At 36.7% G+C, this 23,175-nt stretch overlaps 2 protein-coding genes and 1 non-coding gene across 4 annotated transcripts in view; 2 read left to right on the top strand and 1 right to left on the bottom strand.

The window, feature by feature from the left end:
• TPR2 (Tetratricopeptide repeat (TPR)-like superfamily protein) overlaps positions 1 to 6,797 on the bottom strand; it is a 37,983-nt gene extending 31,186 nt beyond the window's left edge. For both annotated transcript variants that reach the window (XM_088721246.2, XM_008791708.5), the window contains exons 1-5: positions 6,624 to 6,797; positions 5,711 to 5,923; positions 5,247 to 5,438; positions 4,970 to 5,170; positions 4,786 to 4,866 (exon numbers count right to left, since the gene is read on the bottom strand). In XM_088721246.2, coding sequence (XP_088577372.2) covers positions 4,786 to 4,866; positions 4,970 to 5,170; positions 5,247 to 5,438; positions 5,711 to 5,923; positions 6,624 to 6,728 — 792 coding nt within the window. In that variant the 5' untranslated portion in view covers positions 6,729 to 6,797. The remainder of the gene's footprint in view (positions 1 to 4,785; positions 4,867 to 4,969; positions 5,171 to 5,246; positions 5,439 to 5,710; positions 5,924 to 6,623) is intronic.
• An 87-nt stretch (positions 6,798 to 6,884) lies between these two features.
• TRNAR-CCU (transfer RNA arginine (anticodon CCU)) lies at positions 6,885 to 6,957 on the top strand. Its single transcript has one exon. It is a non-coding gene; the product is annotated as a tRNA-Arg (tRNA).
• A 4,029-nt stretch (positions 6,958 to 10,986) lies between these two features.
• LOC103707297 (P-loop containing nucleoside triphosphate hydrolases superfamily protein) lies at positions 10,987 to 22,086 on the top strand. Its single transcript, XM_008791737.5, has 21 exons — positions 10,987 to 11,620; positions 12,325 to 12,480; positions 12,567 to 12,650; positions 12,937 to 13,056; positions 13,140 to 13,253; positions 13,524 to 13,616; positions 13,853 to 13,942; positions 14,137 to 14,207; positions 14,479 to 14,553; positions 14,707 to 14,794; positions 15,629 to 15,687; positions 15,795 to 15,858; positions 15,944 to 16,009; positions 16,307 to 16,465; positions 16,643 to 16,747; positions 17,229 to 17,464; positions 17,667 to 17,736; positions 17,814 to 17,870; positions 18,120 to 18,179; positions 18,297 to 18,376; positions 20,085 to 22,086. Exons 1-21 carry the CDS (start codon positions 11,426 to 11,428, stop codon positions 21,910 to 21,912), a joined length of 3,870 nt encoding a protein of 1,289 aa, XP_008789959.2. The 5' UTR covers positions 10,987 to 11,425; the 3' UTR covers positions 21,913 to 22,086.
• Positions 22,087 to 23,175: the final 1,089 nt, after the last annotated feature.

Raw genomic sequence — 23,175 nt, 5'->3', positions numbered from 1 at the left:
GCCCTCTATGACTTCAAACATCCTAAATTTGCTCAGAAAAAACTGAAAACAGCATAATAAAGACTAAGGAATGCTAAACCGGCCCGTACCGGCCGGTTCAGCTCGTACTGAACCGGTCCAGTCTCTGACCAGTCCGTTTCGGCGTTAAAAAACGGTACTAGCCCCCGTACCAACCCCCATACCGGCTCCCGTACCGGCCCGTACCAGCTAGGCTAATTTTTTTGGGACTTTTGGAGGCCGAATCAGTGGTACCGGTTTAGTACAGGTTCGATCCAGTTCAAACTGGTCCGAACTGGTACTGAACCGGTCCGAACCGATACTGAACCGGTCCGATGGCTGACCGGTACACCTACCGGTACCGATTCAGCGATCCTTGATAAAGACTAAAATAAATCTACTACCTATCCTATAATTTAGGGCCCTCTGGTGGATCAATATACCATTAGACTTATCGGTCTTTACCAACCTCCTCACTGCCTGTTTCATCTACTATTAGAATCATCCAATAATTTGCAATACCTTACACTTACAAAGTTGTGTATCTCTTGCTTACTGAAAACTGGAAAATTTAAACATACCTCTTTGAGCTAAACATCCCAAAAAAGTGGAACCTATTGATAAGGTTCTCTTTACAAACACCAAATTGCTTCCAAGGTAAGCAGTTCTTTAAAATTATAAACCCTAATATTTGACTGTTGACCAGAATCATAAGTTATAGAGCTCAACCTTTGCCCATTTTGCACATTGGGGTACCAAACTTTTTTCAATCATTAATAACTTTTCTACTTTCCACAGATCCTTATTCAAGAAAGTATGAGGCCAATCTCATATTGCAGTTTTTTTCCTCATCTCATGTCTACCTTGGCTGAGTTGCTTGCGAGTTGGACTCATTTTGACATAAAAGCCAGCAATAAATGAGTGGGAGCTTCTACAAATGAGTTTCATTTATTAGTTTGCTGTCCAGTTTGTTTGCCATTATGATCAAGCGAGAAATCAGATAAACCTGCCCCTGCCATTTGAAAATGAAGAGGCATACTAGGAAAATATTTGAAGGATTTCAGAGACTAAAGAATCAGTATGATGTTAACTTAAATTAAAAAATTGTGTCACATTGAAAGCAGACCTTTAAAATTACAAGTAAATTTCAAATCCAAGGCAAGAAGAGTGGGGAAGAAAGCAAAACCTCAGATGATAAAAATTTCATATCAAACACTAAATATTAAGAATATCAAAATGATCAAATTAGACTATTTTCCAGATCAAAATGAAAGTAAGATAAACATAGCATTAAGTTTTGGGCAACAATATATTAGAAGTATTACAGAAGAAATAAAGAAGAGAAATTGTAGGATAAGTATACAAAAGGTAGAGAAGAAGAGAGTAAGAGTAAAATGAAGAGAGAGGAGGAGAGGCTGCACAATAGCAATAAGTTTCACACAACAATACATCAGAATTATTAAGCAGAAATAGAATTGCAGATTGAGTGGATAAAATAAGAGAGCTTAGAGGAGAAAAGAGTATGAGCTAAATCAAGAGAGAGGAGGAAGAAAGGACAGACCTAGCCTGAACTTTCTTGAACTCAAAAATATATGTGCATTAATCTTTCACTGAAAGCTAATCGGCCTATGAACGGATTAGATTGACCCCCTGACAAGTTCTACTTAAACACTGACCACCTTTGAGTTTCCTAATTTGGGTTTACAAGGACTCTTGAAGACTAAAGCATAGACATACTACATTTAAGTGGTACTGTAACATTACTGAAATGCGAATACTACCATGCTAGTGATTTTGTACGGAACGAGAGAAAAGATTAAAAGATCGCATGCAGTTAACTTCATTCAATTAGCATTTTGATTCTTACATCAGGAAAAAAAATTCCTAAAAATATTCCTATGCCTCAATGATCAAAAAAATCTCCTTTGGGTCTTCAAATCAGGAATCTATGAAGCATAAATGGCTGTGATTTGCCCCTGGGGTGCTTATTTAAGCTGGAGTGGCCCAGGAATGCCTCATTGTTTCAAAAATGTTGCAATCTGAACCTGTCTTGTTTGTGCCAACTTGGAGCATCTTCATGCCCATGCATCCAGTGTGCTTTTGTAACAGCCTTGTTTGTGCCTGACTAATGGCATCATCAAGTTCAAAATGTCAGCAGACTTAAGCTTATGAGTGGTTAATTCTGCGTAAGGGTTATGCTTCCTTGCTAAATTGTACAAAGTCCAAGCATGTAGCTTGTTTCTTTCCTTCCATCAGATGAAATTTTGTGCTTTATTTGATCTCATGCATTCTACGAATCGCCTTATTGTCTTCTTTTGCTAAATCTCCCATCATGTTTGCTTCATTTCAACCTTCTCTCTTTTATTTAGGTTTTCAATATGATTTCAGCTGAATCTTCATTTCATGGTCTTTTCCTAGTTCAGGAAGCCCCTCAAGTCCTTCATTCAACTTAGGTATGTAAGGTTGGATTGTGAAAACCAGAGCGAATCCAGATGTTAGAAAATCTGATCAGATTTGGTTTGACAAGCTGGCAGATCGAGAAACCACTGACCTGCATCTGAATCCATTAAGAACGAAAATCCAATCCAACAACATTATTCAATCAGATAATCCCCTTGATTTCCAAAATTTAATTAATGAAAAGATATAGTGAGAGAAAAAAAAGATAAGTTCCTCTGACATGTAGAATCTCTTTTATCTATTTATGCCACCAAGACTGATTCTAAGACAAACAAAGAAGACGAAACTTTCTAATTTTAAGATATAAATGCTAAGGGGAGGGTGTTTCATCCCACTGTTTGTGGTAGTGGGTGATTGACTGATGGCTGATGGATGGATATCGGTGGTTTCTGATCCTAACCACAGCAAAAGTGAAGACAAATTGGTAAGGAGACGGATAGGAGAAGTGCAAACAGATGAAATAGGGGCCCCACCACTCTTATTATCAGATTTCTTAGAATCTAACTAGAATTCAGGATGTCTATTAATTGCACTATCGGATCTAATACAGATTCATGTGATGATTCAATCCATTCTTAGAGATAATTTAACTAATGCTCATGAGCATCTCACATATGGACATTATCCAGGCAATAGTCTAAGAAAAATGATGATAACAAGAATCATCATCACAATCTTGAAATAACAAATTGCTTCTTCAAAAGTTTACGATATCTTTCCATTACAAAATCCCATCCATCTTCATTCCTTATCCCATTAGCTGCTCTATTCTTCTCTACCTGCCTTGAGGCCTTTGAGCATTTAGAGGCTCCTAGCAAGTCTGTTAAGTTCTCTTGCCTGGAGCGCAACTCAGAAAGCTTATCACTAATAACCCCTTTACCTAATGTCGTTGTAATTCAGAGTTCAGACTGTTCTCACTCCAAGCAAGTGCTTTGATATTTGGCTTTTGCTTAGAATCTCTACATTACTAATATATTTAGGTTTCGAGCTAAGTCAATTCCCTCAGTATTTCCTCATTCTATCCCAAGTCACTTGTACTTTTTGCCAATGACCCAAGAAAACCTTTCTACTTTCTTCCCCTTGTTTTTTTTTTTTTGGTCTTTCTTCTCTCTCCTAAGTCTCCTCTTAAAGCTTATCCTGAGAGTCTAACACAATACATGATGCTTTTTGATCATTTCCTACTTCACACTCCAATTATCCTACTCAATACATCACTATCCTAGGTACTCATCATTATTGATCAAGCAACTCATCTACAAGTGCTTGTTTTTTTCCTTCCACATCTGCATGTACAGCTTTTTCCTACCAAAAATCATAGTTATGCTATGAGACACTTTGACATCTAGCGTGGCTGCTGAAGAGCATGTATCCTTTTGGCATGCTAATACTTCAGATCATGTTAATCTCCCATGGAAGGTCCTAAAGCATTACAAATGGTAGAACAAAATGAAATTCATGATTTGACTTCTTGGTCAGCACAAACCAAAGCTCAGATAACTGCTGTAGCATTGGTCAAGATCACCCAGGCAAGGGTCTCCAGGGCGAGACACTTGTTCCTACAATAATAAGTGAAGTGTCATTTAGATAGGCCAAAAATATTATTTTTAACAGGCAGATGAATCACATCAAGATTGATTGTCACTTAACCTCTCAATCAGTCACTTGGCCATGTTTATACAACAAAGAAGCATGCTCTGGGTATCGATCTTCAAAACTTCAACTTAAGAGCATGCTGAATTATATTGTTTATATGTGTTTCGGTTCTTTTACTTTTTTTTGTGTGTGGTATAAAAGTGTATATTAGACTATTAGTTGTTCTAAAAATATCTTTACACCACATACCAACATGTATTCTATTGTTATATTACATCCATAGACAGTTGTAATATCATATATTCGGCAATTTCCCTGCATCACTTTATCTATTGCTTTGTTGACAACACTTCCTCAACTAGTCATCTCAATTACCATTTTCTTCTATGTTTCCCTGAGGTTAAAGGAAAAGAATAAACAGCATAACTTCAATAATTATCAAAATTAAAGTTGTACACAACTACTATTTCATGTCTCCTACTTTATCTCCAAAAAAATCACTTCACATTTATTTCTTTTATGAACTATTGCCTATGAACCTTGAGCCGCAATTATTTTTATCCAAAGTTGCAGATGACGCAGCAGTGCTTCAATTAACAACAAGAAAATGTCCTAATAATAACAAAAATTATTTAAATACCAATGATAAAACACCAAAGTTCTATAACATTTAGAAAATGTCCAATTTTGTATAGAAATATTTTGGAATTTTCATGGGCACTTATCCAGACACACCTGATAGTACAACTCAATGGCTTCTCGTGTGAAAGCACAATTCTCATCCCATGGCAATGGCAACGAACTTTCAGAAAACATGTTCGAGAGTTAAGGATGTATCAAAAACCACTTGTATTATCTGACATAATAATCTAGACAAATAATAAACCATTTAACTAAATAATATTCAAGAAAAGGATATCACATCAAGATGAGATGAGAACATGTCACTCTCACAGCAGTCCTCAATAAAATCACTTGACATAACCTCTGCATAAAGAAGAAGAACCGGCCAGTGAAGAATATTGCTACTATCCAGTACTGGTTTCCTTAATCCGGTAAGTTCTTGATACATGGCCTTCCCAAGCTTCAGGCCTCTATTCTCAATTGTAGATGCAAGCTCCTGTACAAATTTAGTATAGTAATTAGCAAGCCTGAATATATTGTGAAGAATACTTTATCCTTACCAGATAGCTAACCTTGGCTGCAGCCACGGCTTTTGAAATCTGTGTCTTGCGATTGTCATGCTCTTTCTTCCGCAAATCAATTTGCACCGATAACTTCTTGAGCTCTTCATTAGAAGGGAACTGTTCAAGTCCCTTTTGGCAGAATGATGCTGCTTCAGTCAACAGGTTTAAGGAGAAGGCCGCTCTGGCCGCTCTGTAGTATGCCTAGCCATCGTAAGATTCCACCATAATCTTAATTTGACTACTAATTGATCCCGGAAAATGTAGAGGGGAAACATCATATATGAATCTACAATAAAATAATAGCGAAACAGCCAGACATAATAGGAAGATGGATCACGTCCTAGTAAGATATGTTCATGCAAAGACATGTGCATACACTTTGTTTTGCATTAAAACAATAGTAACAAGTAGGCATGCATGCTAATGTGGACAAGGGTAAAATGTATCCTTACAAAAATAAGAAAATAGCCTACCTTGACATTTGTTGAACACAACTTAATTGCCTCCTCCGCATCCGTCAAGGCACGTCTATTATTTCCCAAAAGCAAATGTACATGACAACGATTCGCAAAGAGGATCGAGTTATCCGAGTCACTTAAAGCTTTCTGGTTTATAGCCCTTGTGTAGCAATCAATTGCGTCTCTGTAATGCTTCTTACCCATCTTGACATACTGGTTACCTTGCTCCTGAATAATGCTATTTCATTAATTAATAACAACAAAAATCCAAAGCAGGCAACATTAAAATTTTGTAACTAGTTGTTAGAGCTTGGCTACTATGAAGACTGCAATACTATGAAAATATGGAATTTTGTGATTAAAGCATTTAACTTCTATAACTGCAAAGAAAAGGAGAAAGGAAGGCAGAAAATACTGCAAAAGGAGAACTTTTTCATCAGTTTGTACAAAGAAGAAAAAATAATAACAAGTTTCTTTCGTAACTGGGGATGAGCGGGGGATCAAAAGAAGCACAATAAATCCCAACAACAGAATCAAGTACATTATCAAACAGGGAGGTCTAAAGTTAGCACAGAAGAAAGTTAGCACTAAATATATCACAGTACCCGCAAAAAAGGGGAGCAAAAAGGAAAACTTTATGGATCGCTTTGAGTGAAGAATAACAATAAAGGAAAATTTTTTCCTTTGAAGGAGGATTAAAATCCAAAAGCAGAGACTGGTACTTAGCTCATTAGAACCGAAAGGAAGACGGGAAATCAAGGCAGGATCTTTTCATCAGTTTGAGCAAACAAAAGAACAAAAAAAAAAAAAAAAAGAGGCTCTTTTACCAAGCAGGGACGAAGCGGAAGCCAAAATCGAAAGCGAACGATAGAAACAAGTAGATTTCTATCCATGATGGGAATGAAACGAGGGGTTTTCGAGAAGAGACCTTGAGCTCTCGGGCGGCGGATTCTTTGAGGGAGGCGATGGCATCCAAGTCGTCTCTTTCGCTCTCGGTGACGGGGTCCGACCCCGCCTCCATCCATAGCGCCATCTCGCTTCTTTCCCCTCTTCTTCGCTCTCCTCCCTTTTTCTTTCCTCTCCGGGTCCACTCGGAACTAACTCGGCGAGCGAGAGAGCGTTATATAGGTGTGGAGCCGGTGAAGAGATTATTAATATAAAATGAACTTGCAACGAAGTGGTTCATCTCGCGCCTGTAGCTCAGTGGATAGAGCGTCTGTTTCCTAAGCAGAAAGTCGTAGGTTCGACCCCTACCTGGCGCGTCAATAATTTTTACATTTACATGCTTTTTTATTACTTCTCTTCACTTTTTTTAACTATTAGTTTTTCTTTTTATACTTGTTTTCCTCATTGCTTTTCACTGTAATTTGTTATTTCCTCATTGTTTTCAACAATTGAATTTACCTTTCTGATGGAGCTATTAATTTTCCATTCTCATAGTTTTGGCCCTTTTTTTTCTTTCCTGTCTTATATTTTAGCATTAGGTTTTCTTCTGGTTATTATTTATTAATTTTTCATTCCTATGTACTTTTTTTATTATGTTTCTCTAATGGCTTTGGCCTTTTTATTTCAGTACGATAATGCCTTTGCCCTTCACGATGCTATGTGATTAGGTTTTCTATATTTGGTCATGGAGTAACACTAATAGAATAATTTATTCCTATAATCTAGTTATTCCATGGATTAAATGATTTAAGTTTCAATTCTAATTAGTTCATAATCTTTCATACCCAAGATTAATTTTGGTTGGAAAAAATAGAATAAGGAGGTTGAAGTATAAACTATACAAGCTTGCCCTTATAGGTAGCAAAAAAGGTTTAGTATGGTAAAATGAATATAATATTTTTTGTTCAAGGGCAGTAGTCTATTATTTTATATCTAAAGTCATACAATTTTGAATACTTTTGACTATAACTATAGTAATACTTAATAAATAAATAAAATAGTGGTAATTTCATTACATGATGATTGCCTCAAATAATACAAGTCATGCAAATAGCAACAATAAAAATACAACATTAAAAAATAATTAGTTGAATTTTCACTCACAATTACAATTTAGGTTAAAAAATAATTTAAAAATGATATAAAATTAACAAATAGAAATTACAATGTACAAAATATTGAAAGCAAAAGTATATAGGTGTCTCCAATAAAAATTTTTAGCAAAAAATTAATATTATTTCATAATTTTTAAAACTCAAGAATAATTCTGCAAATTAGTTTTGATTATCATATATTTTTAGAAGCTTTGTGAATGGTTTACTCATCAAGAACTACTCAAAATAAATATGCAAGTTCTGATAAATTCAAACATATTATAATACTACAATGTTTTGCTCGCATTCATCCATTTGTTACAAATATTACAATATATTAGATAGCTTGATAGTCTTTATTTATTTTCATGAAAATACTGAGGATGAGATTTTATGCCAACATCGATCAAGCATACCCATTGAACAAATACATCTAGGGCTCGTTTGGTTCGCAGGAAAAGAAGAAGAAAAAGTGTGGTCAACGAGAAAGTAATGAGATGCCTCTTGTTTGGTTGGAGTTTTCAAATGAGAAAGACGGAAAAGTTGTATTACCATGGAAATATGATTCTCATATTTCATGGAAAAGTATTTTCCATAAGAAACATGGAAAAATTACTTTTGGCGTGAATCACTCCATTTTTATTTTTTTCCCAAAAAGGCCCTTCAGCATTAAAAAAAGCACTAAAGAGGCATTAAAGACCTAATTTTTATTAAGCGTATAATAGGAATTATACATAATTTTTCTAAGAAAGTGAATGGTCAACCAAACATAAGTATTTTGAAAATTTGTCACTTTTCCATGGTCAACCAAACATACTAAAAGTACTTTCCTAAGCATTCTCTTCCTAGGAATCTGCTTCCTATGAATCATATTCCTAAAAGAGAAAATACTTACCGCGAACCAAACGAGCCCCTAATCATTTTAGCATAGAAATCCCTAAGCATGCCCTATACTAGCTGTTGCTGGAAATTGGACCCGGGGACAATCTTCGGTCGAGGAGAGGGAGCAGCAGGTCCTCACAGGGGAGCGGCGATCCGTCGGCGAGCGGCGTCCTCCGTCCGGGTGCCTGCAGACAAACCGGTGGCCGGGGGCGCCGGCCCTCCGACGCTCAAGTCAGATGGGGGGCAAAGTGTATAAAGAGAAGAAGAACAATGTTTGTAGAGTGTGGAATTTTTCCCAACCCCCCTCTCAGGAGCAAAGGTCCCCTTTTATAGGAGGGTCGGTTTACCTGTGATGTGATGGGGCGAGGCCATTGTACGGCTCGGCATGTTGCTCAGATCGGCGCACGATCGAGTGAATTATTGCGTTGATGTCGGAGGTGAAGTCGTCGTACGACCCGAGCTGGCATGCAATCGAGCGAATTATTGCATTGGTGTCGGGAGTAAGGCCGAGATCGGAAACTTATCATAGCTGATTGGACTCCGCTAGGCTGACTTGCCGTGGAGAGCTGTGAGTCCGTAGATAACAGGAGCCACGCGCATTAATTGTGGAGTAAGCCGGAGATCCGCATTAATTGTGGAGTAAGCCGGAGATCCGCATTAATTGTGGAGTAAGCCGGAGATCCGCATTAATTGTGGAGTGAACTAGAGGTTTGTAGGGGTCGTGCGCAATAAATGCCGGGGCAGTGGCAGGATATGGCCCTTGGCCGGACCTCGGAGGGGTATAGCCGTGGTAGGTGGCTGACAGGAGTAGACCTCGGGTGTCAGGAATTTTCCGGGTCGGGAGTTCTGAAGTCGGATATGTTGAGGTCGGATGTTTCGAGTCGGACGTTCCGAGGTCGGACGCCAACTTCGGCTATCCAGGGTCGGCGATTGTGCGACTTCTTAGGGGTACTTGCGTCACGGGGGGGGGGGGGGGGGGGGAGTTTGGAGACGTTCCGAGGTCGGACGCCAACTTCGGCTATCCAGGGTCGGCGATTGTGCGACTTCTTAGGAGTACTTGCGTCACCGGGGGGGGGGGGAATCTTATTCCCCCAACACTAGCTATAGACACTTGATACCTAAATATAATTAAGCTTGCCATTGAAGCCCACACCTCCTCTCTCATTTTTCTATTGATGTTGCCCACTTTGCCTGCGCTCAATATTTTGCCTTGATTACAAAATTTAACCACTTCATTTGCTCTTATGTCTTCAAGACCTCTCTATATATTGTTAACTTTGTTGTTGCAAATAAAATAAGAATGGAAACGAGCTACATGAATTAGAAGAGGTCAAGTGACATTGCTGCCACAATGGTTGTTATTAAAAGAGTAAGAGAAGGGCATTGTTAACAAGGATATGGGAGCGAACTAAAAGGAGATAATTAAAAAAAAAATATGAGGTGGGTAAATTTAAGAAGAGCTACTGGATAAATGCATAGAATAAATTACTCCATTAATCTTGGTGGATTAATTTATCCCAAGTAGGTTAGGTTAGTTCGATTAAAGTAAACATTGACAAGAGTATGTTATTTCCAGTTAATTGGATTGAAATTTGTTTTTTAAGAGATTAAACATTATTATTACGTATAATAAAAGTGTCAACTCTTTTTTTGTTCCACCATATTCCACGGTCCAACCCAATCTAACATAGTAATCAGATTAGGATTATTTTTGAAATTAAAAATTAAGAAATTAAGAAAATTTTATACAGTCAAAAGATATGTATTGGATTCTTTTTTATATACTTTTATAAATAAGGCTTATTATTTATTTGCTCTCCAAAATTTACTATTTGCATAGATTGCTTTGAAATTGTTATGTTTTTGCATTAATACCCCTCCAATTAGATTTTTGGCTAACTTTGTTAGTAAATAACTATTTTGAGCATCCTTATCACTACATTTCTGTGCCAATGTTCTTAAAAATTTATTGTTCAATTTATATTGAAAAAATATTTGTAGATAAAATTTTCAAGTATATTAATACAAAAAGATGACAAGGTTATATTATTTTTAAAAGAATTATTTATTAATACCGTCAGCAGAGAATATTGAGAGAAAATTTTGAGAGATATTTATGTAAAAAGTAATTTTCGAACAAAATATTAGCAAAAGTGTATATGAATATTAACCGTTGGACTACAGACACCATCGCGATTAAGTTATTCTAAATCATCGAAGAAATATTAAATCGTCAGGACTTCCGTGGGACCCGCCTGTGTCTGTGGCTCAGAATTACGGTCTCTTCTGTTGAACTGACAGCCTGTGTCCCTTTTGCTTCATCCTCAAATAAATATCTAAATAAATAATAAACTAAAACGAAAGCCGAGAAGCGCACCTCGCCTTTTTGAATCCCAAACGGTCCTGAAATTTGAATTCGCCCCATCTCTACCGTCCATGCAACCTCTGTTCACCGTGCGATCTGAATAAATCAATATAATAATGAAAACATTATCATTTTTTAACCTCTCCCCTCCCTCCTCATTCCCCCCATTCGCCGCTCCCTTCGATTTCTTCTCCGCTGTCTTTCCATTCTCCCAAATCCCCATCTCTCCTCCAATCCAGTAGAAAAGAAAACGCTCGCAATCCAAACCCTAACCTCACTCGATCCTTGATTCAACCCTAGATCCTCCGAAGACCCTAATCTTTCCTCTCGAAACCCTTTTTTTCCTCCCTTCTTCAGCAGTCCAGCATCCTCCCCCTCCTCACCTTCTTGATCCCATCTCGAAACCCTAGGTTTTCGATTTCTTTTGGCTGTCAGGAGATCAGGATGCCGGCGGTGGCAGAACCTGGGAGCGCGTTCAGGAGCCGGATTAGGTTTCAAGAACCAGCGGCGGACTCTGAGGCGGCAGATGTTGGGGGAAATGATGCGAACGGAGAACGGGCAGTGGTCTCCGGTGGATTTCCAGTGCAAAGATTCGATCTGCAAGAAGATCCGTCTTTCTGGAAGGATCATAACGTCCAGGTAATGGAAGGTCTTCAGTTAAAGATAAGATCTTGGAACGGTTTTTAGAGTAAAAATGCTTCTTTTTTTCCTCTCGTACGCTTTTCTAATTTCTCTTGTTGATCATCCTTGACTGGCATTTCGGTATGCGAATGTTATGTAATTTGAGTGGGAGGACTACATTTTGAGAGGGTTTTCCTTACGGTAGGCCTGCCGGTCTCAAATCCTCTTTCAATATGGAGAGGATAATTTTTTAAGCCCTGCTGTCGAAGAAGAAAATCTAGTTCTCTATCCTATGTGGATGATAAGAGCGTGCACTCTGTGCTTATTCAATTCTAGCTTCTGGTTAAACCTTGGCTGTGAACTTATGATTTAGAATCAAGATACATTGGAATTCAGAAATTTCTCGGTGTTTGGTTTCCCATGCACCTGTATTTTTATGTGCACTGATTTGTAAATTGTTTTTTTTTCTCGTCAGTCTTAGATGGTAGGGCCAAAAATCCCAATGATTTCAGTCTTCAGATTGTGATCTGGTTGTAAATTGGATAGCAATTTTCATATGGATGCCTACATATGCTGAGTCTGTCCTGAATATGCTTTGGAAAATAAGCACTTAAATTGAAATATACGTTTACCTCTATGAATTTGATGGGTCTATAAAATTTTAAAGCACGGACCTTTGTATCTCTTGTGCAATATCATGCTCATACTGTTTCTGTAAACAGGTTGTCATTCGAATCCGACCCCTCAGCAATTCTGAGATATCCCTCCAAGGACACAATAGATGTGTTAGACAGGAAAGTTGTCAAAGTATTACCTGGACTGGACACCCAGAATCCCGCTTCACCTTTGATCTCGTTGCTGATGAACATGTCAGCCAGGTAACCTTTTTTCCACCACTAATTTCAAATAATATCTTCTTTCATGATTTCTGTTCTTCGTAACAGTTTTTCTTGTTTCTCAACAGGAAAAACTATTTAAAGTGGCTGGAATACCAATGGTAGAAAATTGTGTGGCAGGCTACAATAGCTGTATGTTTGCATATGGCCAGGTGAGATTTATCCATACTTCGTTTTTAATATTTTGTGTTGTCTATCACTTAATGCTTCAACGAAAACAAGGTCAATATGCATGTTTAGCAGATTACTTCCACATTTGAGGAATATAGGATTTAGAAACTTTTAGTAGTTATGCTCTTTTCAGCTGGTCCTATTTGGTCTGTTAGCTTTTCCTGCATTCTTGTTTAGAGCTATTGAGATTATCACTGTGGTGGTTGGAGATTGATGTTAAATCTGAACTCAAGCTAAAGCAAGGGCTCTAATGTGACTGTTTTTCAGACTGGTAGTGGGAAAACACACACAATGTTAGGAGATATAGAAGGTGGAACACGTAGACATAGCGTTAATTGTGGGATGACACCTCGTGTGTTTGAGCATCTATTCTCAAGAATTCAGAAGGTAAAATTGCTTTCATATTCTGCTTAATCACTGTCTTATACATTTTTTTAATGATGCCTGATTTTCCAATTGCTATATGACAGGAAAAAGAGTCTCGAAGAGATGAAAAGCTGCAATTCACCTGTAAATGCTCTTTTTTGGAAATATACAATGAGCAGATTCTAGATCTCTTGAATCCATCCTCTGTGAATTTACAGGTAGATGATTAGAATTATAAAGATAGTAATGTATCTTGTTCATTTTTTGTTGCTTACTACTAGCTGAACCATATTTGAACTTTTCCTAATATTTCATTTTGATTTACTTACAGAGTTTTGGGTAATTATAACGTAGGTTTAATGCAAAAAACTTTCATAGTAGATTAAAATTTCATATCGCTAATTCACAAATGCAAATTCGCCATTTTCATATTCTTGTTTGTTTGGGAATTTAGGAGCATGAGTTCAAATGCATGTTTCTTTTTCCAGATAAGAGAAGATGCCAAAAAAGGTGTGCATGTGGAGACTCTCTCTGAGTTTGAGGTTTCAAGTGCCCGAGATGTTATGCAACAACTAATTCAGGTCTGGTCAAATGAGTTGCAATGATTGTTACAAACATCTGACTGGATTATGCTTGCTTTAGCCAACTGACTAGTTTTCCTGATACAGGGGCTGTGAATACTTGTGACTGATCTTATCTAATTGAACATCCTAATAGAATTGCAGTGCAATTATATATATTAACCTTCTGTCATAACACTCATTATGCTCTGAATTACTTTTGATGCTCTAGAAATCTTTTGTCAATGTTTTGGCAGGGAGCAGCAAATAGAAAGGTGGCTGCAACAAATATGAACCGAGCAAGCAGCCGTTCTCATAGTGTTTTTACTTGTGTTATAGAAAGTAAGGTGTGTAAGAACTGCCATATCTTTTACATCTCTTACAGATTGAATATGAAATTATAAATCTATTGTTTGAGAACTTGGTAGATTATAGAAGTGATCATGTTAACAAATTGGATATAAAACTTATAGCTAGATCATATCATCTATTTAATTTATTGTAGTTATATTTTTAAAAGTGTAATTTTGCACCTGTGCAGTGGGAATCCCAAGGAGTTACTCACCACAGGTATGCTCGGCTTAATCTCGTAGACCTGGCAGGCTCAGAGAGGTAAGATATGATGATGAAAAATTTCCATGAATTTTACCAGATACATATCCATATTATTAGGATTTTCTTTCAATTTAGCACTGTGTGTACAATGAAACATGTAGTGCTGATGTAGTAACTGCATAATTTTATAAATATTTAGTTGAATTTGTTTCGATCTTAATGAGTGTGCAGTTAGCCGATTCAATAGTGAGAGCCCGAATGAAGTAAATTTGTTGTATTTTTTGCCAACTGATTGGTTCTTTTGCTGTAAATAATTCTTGAACTACAGGCAGAAGAGCTCAGGTGCTGAGGGTGACAGGCTGAAGGAAGCCACTAACATCAACAAATCCCTTTCAACTTTGGGGTTGGTAAACCTTACTCATATCTATATATTTCCTGATACTTAATGCTACATCTATCCTTGTTTGGCATTTCCCTTGTTTTTGGTTTCAAGTTCAATGATATATTCACTCTTCTTCCAGCTGATGTCTTACTTGAGATGTTTGGAATTCTGCAGACTTGTTATTATGAACCTTGTCAGTATATCAAATGGGAAGTCATTGCATGTACCATATCGAGATTCAAAACTGACATTTCTTCTTCAGGTACCTAGTTTAGTTGAGTGGAAAAAATCAAATCTGATATTTTGCAATATTGTGTGCAGAGAATACTTGCATTGGCTATAGGCTAGCATAGGTGAGGTCCACATAGTTCAGTTGTGGTAAAATTACTCATTTCAAGGTATATGCAATTTTATGAATGCTAAAAGTCTCACCAAAGGTGCCAAAATCTTACAAGTCATGTCTTTCATTAATAGTATTTTCTTTTAGGAGTTGCCATTATTAATCCATAATCCCTTTTGAGTAAGCCACCTGAACAATACTACCTACAACATGCTATTAAGAAGACCGCGTTCATGTTCTACTCGGTGCTAGCCTATAGCTTGTCAGAAACTGTGGTAAATAGATTAAATATTCAAATTACCTGAAGAATTTTTAAATATTTATTTCATGATATTAATAATCATGGGCAATTTGTTATAGGATTCGTGTCTAATGATGAGTTTGTCAGATGTTACCATTTTATGATGTTACGATTTTGGCTATACAAATGTTTCATCACAGTAGAAATCCTATGGTCATGAAAATATTTATTGCCGGTTCTGAATTTGATATCTAGTTTATAAGAAGACATTCACGTTCAGAAAGGAGGTATTGTTTCCTTTGATAATTTGAAATCATAAAATATGGAATTGCAGAAATGTGTGGTTATACATCTTATCTTTAGCACCTGGCGGAAGGATAATGTGTTGTTGCAAAATCTTTACTTATTGATGATTGTGTAATGGTTTTCAGCTTTTGGTGCAAACTATCTAGTTTCTATTGGTAGACTTTACTTGACTTACATTACCCTGATCATTATATCCTTGTTTCTTTCAGGATTCATTGGGAGGGAATTCTAAAACCATTATCATTGCAAATATAAGCCCGTCTAATTGGTCAGTGTCTAGACACTCTAACCTCTCTTCCCTACATTGTATATATCTCATGATTTCTTTCTGAGACTTAATGATTTACATATTTTCTCTTTACCTTTGGCTTATAGCTGTGGTTTGGAAACATTAAGCACACTGAAATTTGCACAGCGTGCCAAGTTCCTTAGGAACAATGTAAGTGCTGTACATGCTAATTTTTTGGCTTTACTCTCCTAGTTCCTGCTTTGCAAACTCAAGCCAACTCCTCTTCTTTCTGTAGGCAATCGTGAACGAGGATGCATCTGGAGATGTTCTTAGCATGCGTCTACAGATTCAGCAGTTGAAGGTATGTTGATTACACTAGTTTATAAATACATGTCATGTATGTTATTTTAAATTATACCATGAAACTATTAAACACAAAATATTTTTTGATTTTGGTTGCAACCGATTGAATATTTTTCAGAAAACTATGAGAAACACTTTGCTTATAAAGCATTATATATTTGAATCAGTATCATAAACTGTAAATCCTGATGTTGACTTGGCTTTTATGTCTGTATATGTAATTGAGCTCTCCTCAAGAATTCTGCCTCTATGTTACTATGAGATTTGGCATGCTTAAGAGTTAAAATAAATGCAGAAAGAGGTGAATCGTCTACGAATATTAGCCAAGTGTGAAGCTGAGAACCCTGAAAGCGATGGCCTGAGTTCTAGTGTTGCTGGATCTCCGAGCTCTTTCAAATGGGATGCTGGACTGGGATCATTCAGTCCACTTACATTTGATAAAAGAATATCACAGGTGTGCATTTTTTATATTCAGTTTACGCTGCATTGCTTCCTCATTGATGTTAGCTGCTGGAAGTTGCAAAGAATTAATTACTCTTTTCCTATTATCTTTTGATTTTATTCTCTCTCTGGTGATTGCTGCAAATTGTCAAGCTAAATCTTCTCACTATTTTCTTGCCTTTCATTTTAGAGAAAGGAATATGAAGCTGCCTTAGTTGCAGCTTTTAGAAGGGATCAAGATAAAGAGGCAGCATTGAAGGCAATGGCTGCTGGCAAGCAGGCTGCAGAGCAGTTGGTAAGCATGCAATTTTTTTAGTTGACAATCTCCTAGTTACAACATATATCTACTGGTTTTGTAATCGGAGCATTGGTATTGGTGATAGACTGGACTGACTAGGTCATTGTCACTTTATCAATTTTTCTCAATTTTGTTGGCTTCCATAAAGAATGATAGTTATCTTAAGTGTTTTACAATTATCTCATCTTAACCGTAACTCCTTTGCACATTTGAATTATTTTCCACTTTATCAATTTTTCTCAATTTTGTTGGCTACCATAAAGAATGATAGTTATCTTAAGTGTTTTACAATTATGTCATCTTAACCGTAACTCCTTTGCACATTTGAATTCTTTTCCATACTAATAGATGGAACTCAGTGATATCTAGTTTTCTGTATTAATATTATTATTTAAACTTTCACCCTTGTTCTTTGAAAAACTTGCTGTCCTTTAGCTCTCATTGCATATTATTAATATGATGTTATATTGTTCATAAGGCTACTCAAAAATCAGAAGAGGTTAGAAGTTTAAAAATGAGACTCCGGTTCCGTGAAGAAGGAATTAAAAGGTTAGAAGCAGTTGCTTCTGGAAAACTATCAGCTGAAACACATCTTTTACAAGAAAGGGAAGAACTCTTGAAGGAAATAGAGATTCTTCGTAATCAGGTTGATCGCAACCCGGAGGTTACTAGATTTGCCATGGAAAATTTGCAATTGAAAGAAGAACTAAGAAGGTATGACTTACTATTTTTTGGATTCATTTTTGAGTTTCTCTATGCTCTCATGAGATTTTCCTTCTCACATGTCCCATCTCTATTTTATTTATTCTCATAGATCCTGTTCTAAACACAATCGGTCATCGGTTGAAACTCTATTTTTTTCTAAGAATTATGAAACATGCCAACCATAACAAGCGATGCATGCATTATCCTTCAGATTGCAATCATTTGCTGAAGAAGGTGAACGAGAAATAATGAATGAACAGATCACTGTTTTGCAAGAAAAGGTATCAATAGATGTCCTTGTAAAGAATTTATCACTTATTTTCAACTTGTGCTCTCTATTCATCCAATGTGTTTGCAGTTGTTGGAGGCATTGGATTGGAAGCTCATGCATGAGAAGGATCCAGATGTGGCTCAGGTTCAACACATGCCTCCGCACAATTTTGTGAATAAACATTGCTATAGCACACTAGAACCTAAGGGCATGTTTGAGAGAACCTAAGATCTTGGCCTTAATGTAATGGCAGTCACTTAAGATGCTACATTTGCGTGCTAATATTGTAGACCATACCCAGATTAGACTGAAGTATACCTAAATTGAAAAAAAAATGCATATGCTCTATGTTATTTCTTGCATCTGATTTGATCATTTGCAATTACTGTACAGGATCTATCCTTATCTTGGGATTCTTCCACCAACGAGGAAAATGAATTCCTCCGTTTGCAGGTTGGTAGTACTCTGATGACTAATATTTCTTTGTTCAGATATTGTCTTTACCTGATAATTTCTCGGATCTACTGCATGTACTTGTATGTCTCTAATTAGCAAGGCCATTCTATGCAGGCTATTCAAAACCAGAAAGAAATAGAAGCACTTCGTAAAAATCTTTCTTTCTGCCTTGAAGCAAAGGAAAAGCTAGAGAGGTATAGAAATATTGAAGTTTTGTCCTGTCTAGGATATCTTTTATTTTGTTTCGCCAATTTATTCTATTAAGAGATTATATAAATTCTCGTCAACATCAAGTAATTCTCAAGATTAAATAAATGGGATTGCTCCAAGCAAGCCACATCAATTGTCTTTTAGAACTTACTAGTTTGGATGTCATGTAGGTAGCATTTGGCGACACAAATGGGATCACTATTGTAATCTTAAATCATTGGTGATCCTCATCCCGAGATAATCTGATCCTCGATGACCGATGATCTAAGATTACCGTATTTAGTATACTATGTCCCAATGATTAAAGATCCTGGTTACTACGAGTAACTTGTTTGGTTTGCTATGGAAACTTAAGATCACTAGCCATATAATATCAAAATTGCCCCCGATATATTCTATATATTTTGCAACTAGTAAACAGAATTCTCAAATAAATCATATAAAAAAACATATGAATGGCTAGCAGCAGGTCCATGCAATTTATAAGTAGAAATTATTTGAACAGACTAGTTATAATTTTGACAACAAAATTATAATCCTATAAAAATATATTAATTGTTATTATAGGATTAATATTTTAATTTATAAATATAGAATACAATAATATATTACTATTTGTAATTATAAAAATATTTGGATAAGAATGTCAGAATAATTTATTATAATATAGTATACTTCATGAATACTATATATGCAATATCAATATAATATAATAAGATAATATTGATATAATATATTAATGATATATTGATTTACCAATTTTTTTTGCTGGATTGAGGGGAGTTTTTGTTTCCAAATTTTAGCCCGAGATCACTGCCTTGGGGTGATCTTGAAAATCCATCCTCAAGGATAGGTTTAAGATTACTGGCTTGAGCAGTGATTTTAGAAGTGGGATCGATTTGGAATCACCGCAATTTAGGATCACTTGGGTGTAACCAAATACGGTGATCTTGTCACCTCCACTCATATCACCCTTGAACTTAGGGTCATCACCCCATATTAAATGCCCCTGTAGAGTCATAGTTAAATGTGTGCTTTTGAACATGATGACTGTAACTTTAATACTTGATTGAGATGCTGTTCCATTTAGCCAATATTGTTGGTTGCCTTTTTTATTAATCAATAGGACAGTGAAAACATATTTTTCTCTCTTGACTGCCCTCTCTAGTGAATTAGAACTCCTCTTGTAGTTCTGTCACCATGATTGCTTCTTGTAGCCCTATATCTTGTTTATTACCAAAAAAACAGAAGCATATGCTTTATTGCTGTAATTCTTTATCCACAAGCCTATAAATCATAACTTACACTATCTGGAGAACTAAAAGTGCTAGTGGCCCATTAATCTGCTCTTGCAGTTATTTCTAAATTAAAGAGATGAGTCATCACCCATAAATTGCATTGCGATGGGAGAAAATGAACTTGTTATGTTAAATAATTAGGTTCAGACAATGCATGCCAGGTGCTAAGAATTTCAGCGATATTCTAGAAAGGTTTGCATGTTTTATGCATAGAACTAGGAGAATGAAGCTGGGCTAATGAAAAATAGATTAATGGTCATTCTATCTGTTTCCATATATCTGAATATTCTCATGGAGTGGGGCATATTAAAAACTTCGGATTTGGTAGTTAACTTTTTTTCCCCACCTGACACCAGTTTTGTGTTTCCTGGTGGCTAACTTGAAAAATCTGCAGGCATGCGGAGGAGTTAGTCTCACAGCTAGAAGTAGAAAGGAAGCCTGCTCGTGATCCAAATGAAGATATTCAGCATTCACAAATCAAGGACTCCATGGTTTCAGGGGCAAATGATTTTTCTCATGATCAGGTGGAACTTAAAACTATGGTTGACGCAATTGCAGCCGCCAGTCAGCGAGAAGCTGAATCTCATGAAACAGCCATCATGCTGGCTAAGGAGAATGAGGAATTACGCATGAAACTTAAAGTTTTAATCGAGGATAACAATAGACTGATCGAACTCTATGAAGGGGCAGTCGCAGAAGGTTCTGCTAATCATGCTGGGAATGCTCCTAAAATAAAGAACTCAGAAAATCAAGTTTACTGCTTGGCAGATTTTAATGAAGATAGTCATGATAATCTCAGCCATGATAACTATGATCCGGAACCTAAGGATGCTGAACATCTGGAACATCAACTCCTTGAGATGCATGAAGAGAATGAGAAACTGATGGGTCTGTACGAGAGAGCCATGCAAGAGAGGGATGAATTCAAAAGAATGCTTTCTACCTATGAATTTAACAAATCTGAGAGCAAAGAAGAGACTAGCTGTCCAGAAAAGCTGGCTGAAGTGGATGAAGAAAGAGTCTACGAAAATCAAGACAAGGATAAGGTTGAGGAACCCGCGATGCATGAAGAAGTGTCTGAAGAAAAACTGCATCTTGTCAGAGGTAAGTTGGAACTGGTAGAAGATAAGCTTGCAACCACAGGGAAAGCTGTTCAGTTCTTTGGATTGCTTGAGAATGCAAGCACCGAGGTAGATGAGCTTTTGGAGAATGTTGGAGTGACGGATCATGATGTTCAGCTAAAGCAACGGGAGATTACAGCCCTAAAGCATGCTTTGTCCCAAATACAGGAAAGAAAAACTGGTGTGGATAACAAGTTCTTGGCTCTGAAATTTGCATTGAACAGTTTCTGTTCAAAGGTTCAATACTGGGAAGAAAGAGAAGCCCGGGCTAGGGCAAGGGTTGATGCATGCTCTGCATATCTGGAGCAAAGGAACGAAGAACTTAGACTAATTAAAGTCCACAAGGATGAAATTAGTACCGCCTGTATCAAGGCTAGGCACTCCGAATCTGAGTTGAGAAGCAACATTGACTGCCTGAAATTGAAACTCCAAGATGCAGAAACTAGAAGAAAAGAGACCGAAAAGGTTTTGTTTGCAATCGATAATTTGGATAAATCTGACCTGTCCTCGCAGAGGGGCCTGAACTTTGGTAAAGCTTCTGAACTGCTCAAGTCTGAGGAGGAGAGAACCAAGATCTCAGCTGAAATGAAGCAGTTAAGGGAACAGCTGGCTGCTGTACAGAAGGAAATTGCAAAGTCAATGAAGAAGTCCGAAGTGCTGGATACAAAAATTCGAAACCTTGAAAAAGGGATAAAAAGTGGATTGCTCTCACTGCAAGAGTCAGAACATGGATTGCAACAGGTTGTTAGAGAGAAGGAGATGCTCTTAGAAATGAGAGAGGATGGGAGGACTGAGCTGGGAATATTGTTAGTTGAGTATCAGGAGTGCATCTTTCAATTGGATCTGAAAGAAGGGGAGATTAAATTGTCTGAAGAAGCAGTACAGCAAGAAGTGAGCAGCCTGGAGGACTTGAGGTCTGAACTAATTGCAGCGACGCAGAAGATGAACCAGTTGTTGGAGGAGAATAGATGCATGAGACTCTCTAACTCAGAAGAATGTTCACAATGTGTTTCTATTGCTCAGAAGGCAGAACGACAGCTTGGACATGTTCAGATGTTGGTAACTGAAGCCAAGTCCTTGTTACTTAGTAGCAATGCATAGTTTATTCAACTGCCTATGCTGTTGTTAGCATCGATTTTTTTTTCCGTCGATAATCTTGGGCACTAGTAGATGCTTGGATTTGCGCTAATCCAGCTTTGCTTCTGTATTGTTTTATCCACTTTTCTCTTTCATCTGTACATGTGAATCTAGTATATTCAAGTTTGCTTTTGTGCACTACTCTCTCTTCATGTCTAAATGTAGTAAAAAACTAGAGGAACTAATAAATGTATAACCTACATTTTGAATATAAAAAAAAAAAAGGAAACCTAGCCCTGTTAATTAAAAGAAAAAAAAGGACAATCCAATGCTCTCCCGCCCACTGTGGGGACTCAAGAGGGATAAATGTATGCAGTTTTAGCTTGCATTTTTCTGTATTTCAATCCTGTGACCTTTATCACAGCGGAATGAGCTTACTATTATGCTAAGGCTCACCCTCTAGTTCTATTAATTAAAGAGAAATTTTGAATTAGAATGCATGCCTTTGTGATTGAACAAGAGTCACAAGACTGGATGGTTGTGTTTAGAAGCTCTAGCTTCCACCTAATTTCTTTGATAAGATAAGAGCAAGGAAAATAGAAGTGTGTCTAGAGGCCAAAAAATGTGTTCAACTTCAATGTGATGTTTGTTAGAATTCATGTCTTTAGTCCACTTTTTTTCTAGCTAGATTTCTGCAAAGACACCGTAACTGAGTAAAAGGTATATTTTGGTTTCTAGCTAGAAGGGAGAACGGATTTAAAGGCTATTATTTTATACACATAACTAGGCGAAGATTTTAGGGAACATCAATTATTTGTATACATGTCTGGCATTATAATGGAAATTGGCTAAATAATGGCCATTATGTTTGATATTGTTAGGTATATGAGATGATGATCGAGGGACTCCCACAAACGGTCATAATGGCTGTTATTCAAAGCCGTGCTTTTTAGATCTCCACGATTTTGGTTTGGAGGAAATACAATTTAGACTGTTAGAGGAAAAAAAAAGGAGAAATATGATCAAGATGAGAACAAGCAATGGTTGTTATTTTATTTATTATTATTATTATTATGTAAAATAATATTAAATTCATATCTCTGTTCCTACTTTTGGGAAATAAATTTTTTATTCAATAAATGATGATTGATTTTAATGTTGTACCTTTTCTTATATTATTGCTCGGTAACTCCCAATGCAGACTTATTACAGCTGTGAGAAATATTATAACAATCAATAAATCCATTCTAGTGCATATTTGGATAAATTATGATAATTTTCAATACT

This window comes from Phoenix dactylifera, chromosome 5, assembly GCF_051530095.1.
Source record: "Phoenix dactylifera cultivar Ajwa chromosome 5, Ajwa_hap1_PhDact_Kaust_v1.1, whole genome shotgun sequence".
In the NCBI taxonomy this organism is placed as follows: domain Eukaryota; kingdom Viridiplantae; phylum Streptophyta; class Magnoliopsida; order Arecales; family Arecaceae; genus Phoenix; species Phoenix dactylifera.
This window is presented reverse-complemented; position numbering and strand designations above follow the sequence as displayed.

What these genes read in the sequence shown, in the direction of transcription:
- LOC103707297 (XM_008791737.5), top strand. Translation starts at nt 11,426, where the DNA reads ATGCCGGCGGTGGCAGAACCTGGGAGCGCGTTCAGGAGCCGGATTAGG. An exon ending in GACCTGGCAGGCTCAGAGAG is followed by an intron (nt 14,208 to 14,478) that starts GTAAGATATGAT and finishes CTTGAACTACAG; the next exon opens with GCAGAAGAGCTCAGGTGCTG. An exon ending in AGCAGGCTGCAGAGCAGTTG is followed by an intron (nt 16,748 to 17,228) that starts GTAAGCATGCAA and finishes ATTGTTCATAAG; the next exon opens with GCTACTCAAAAATCAGAAGA.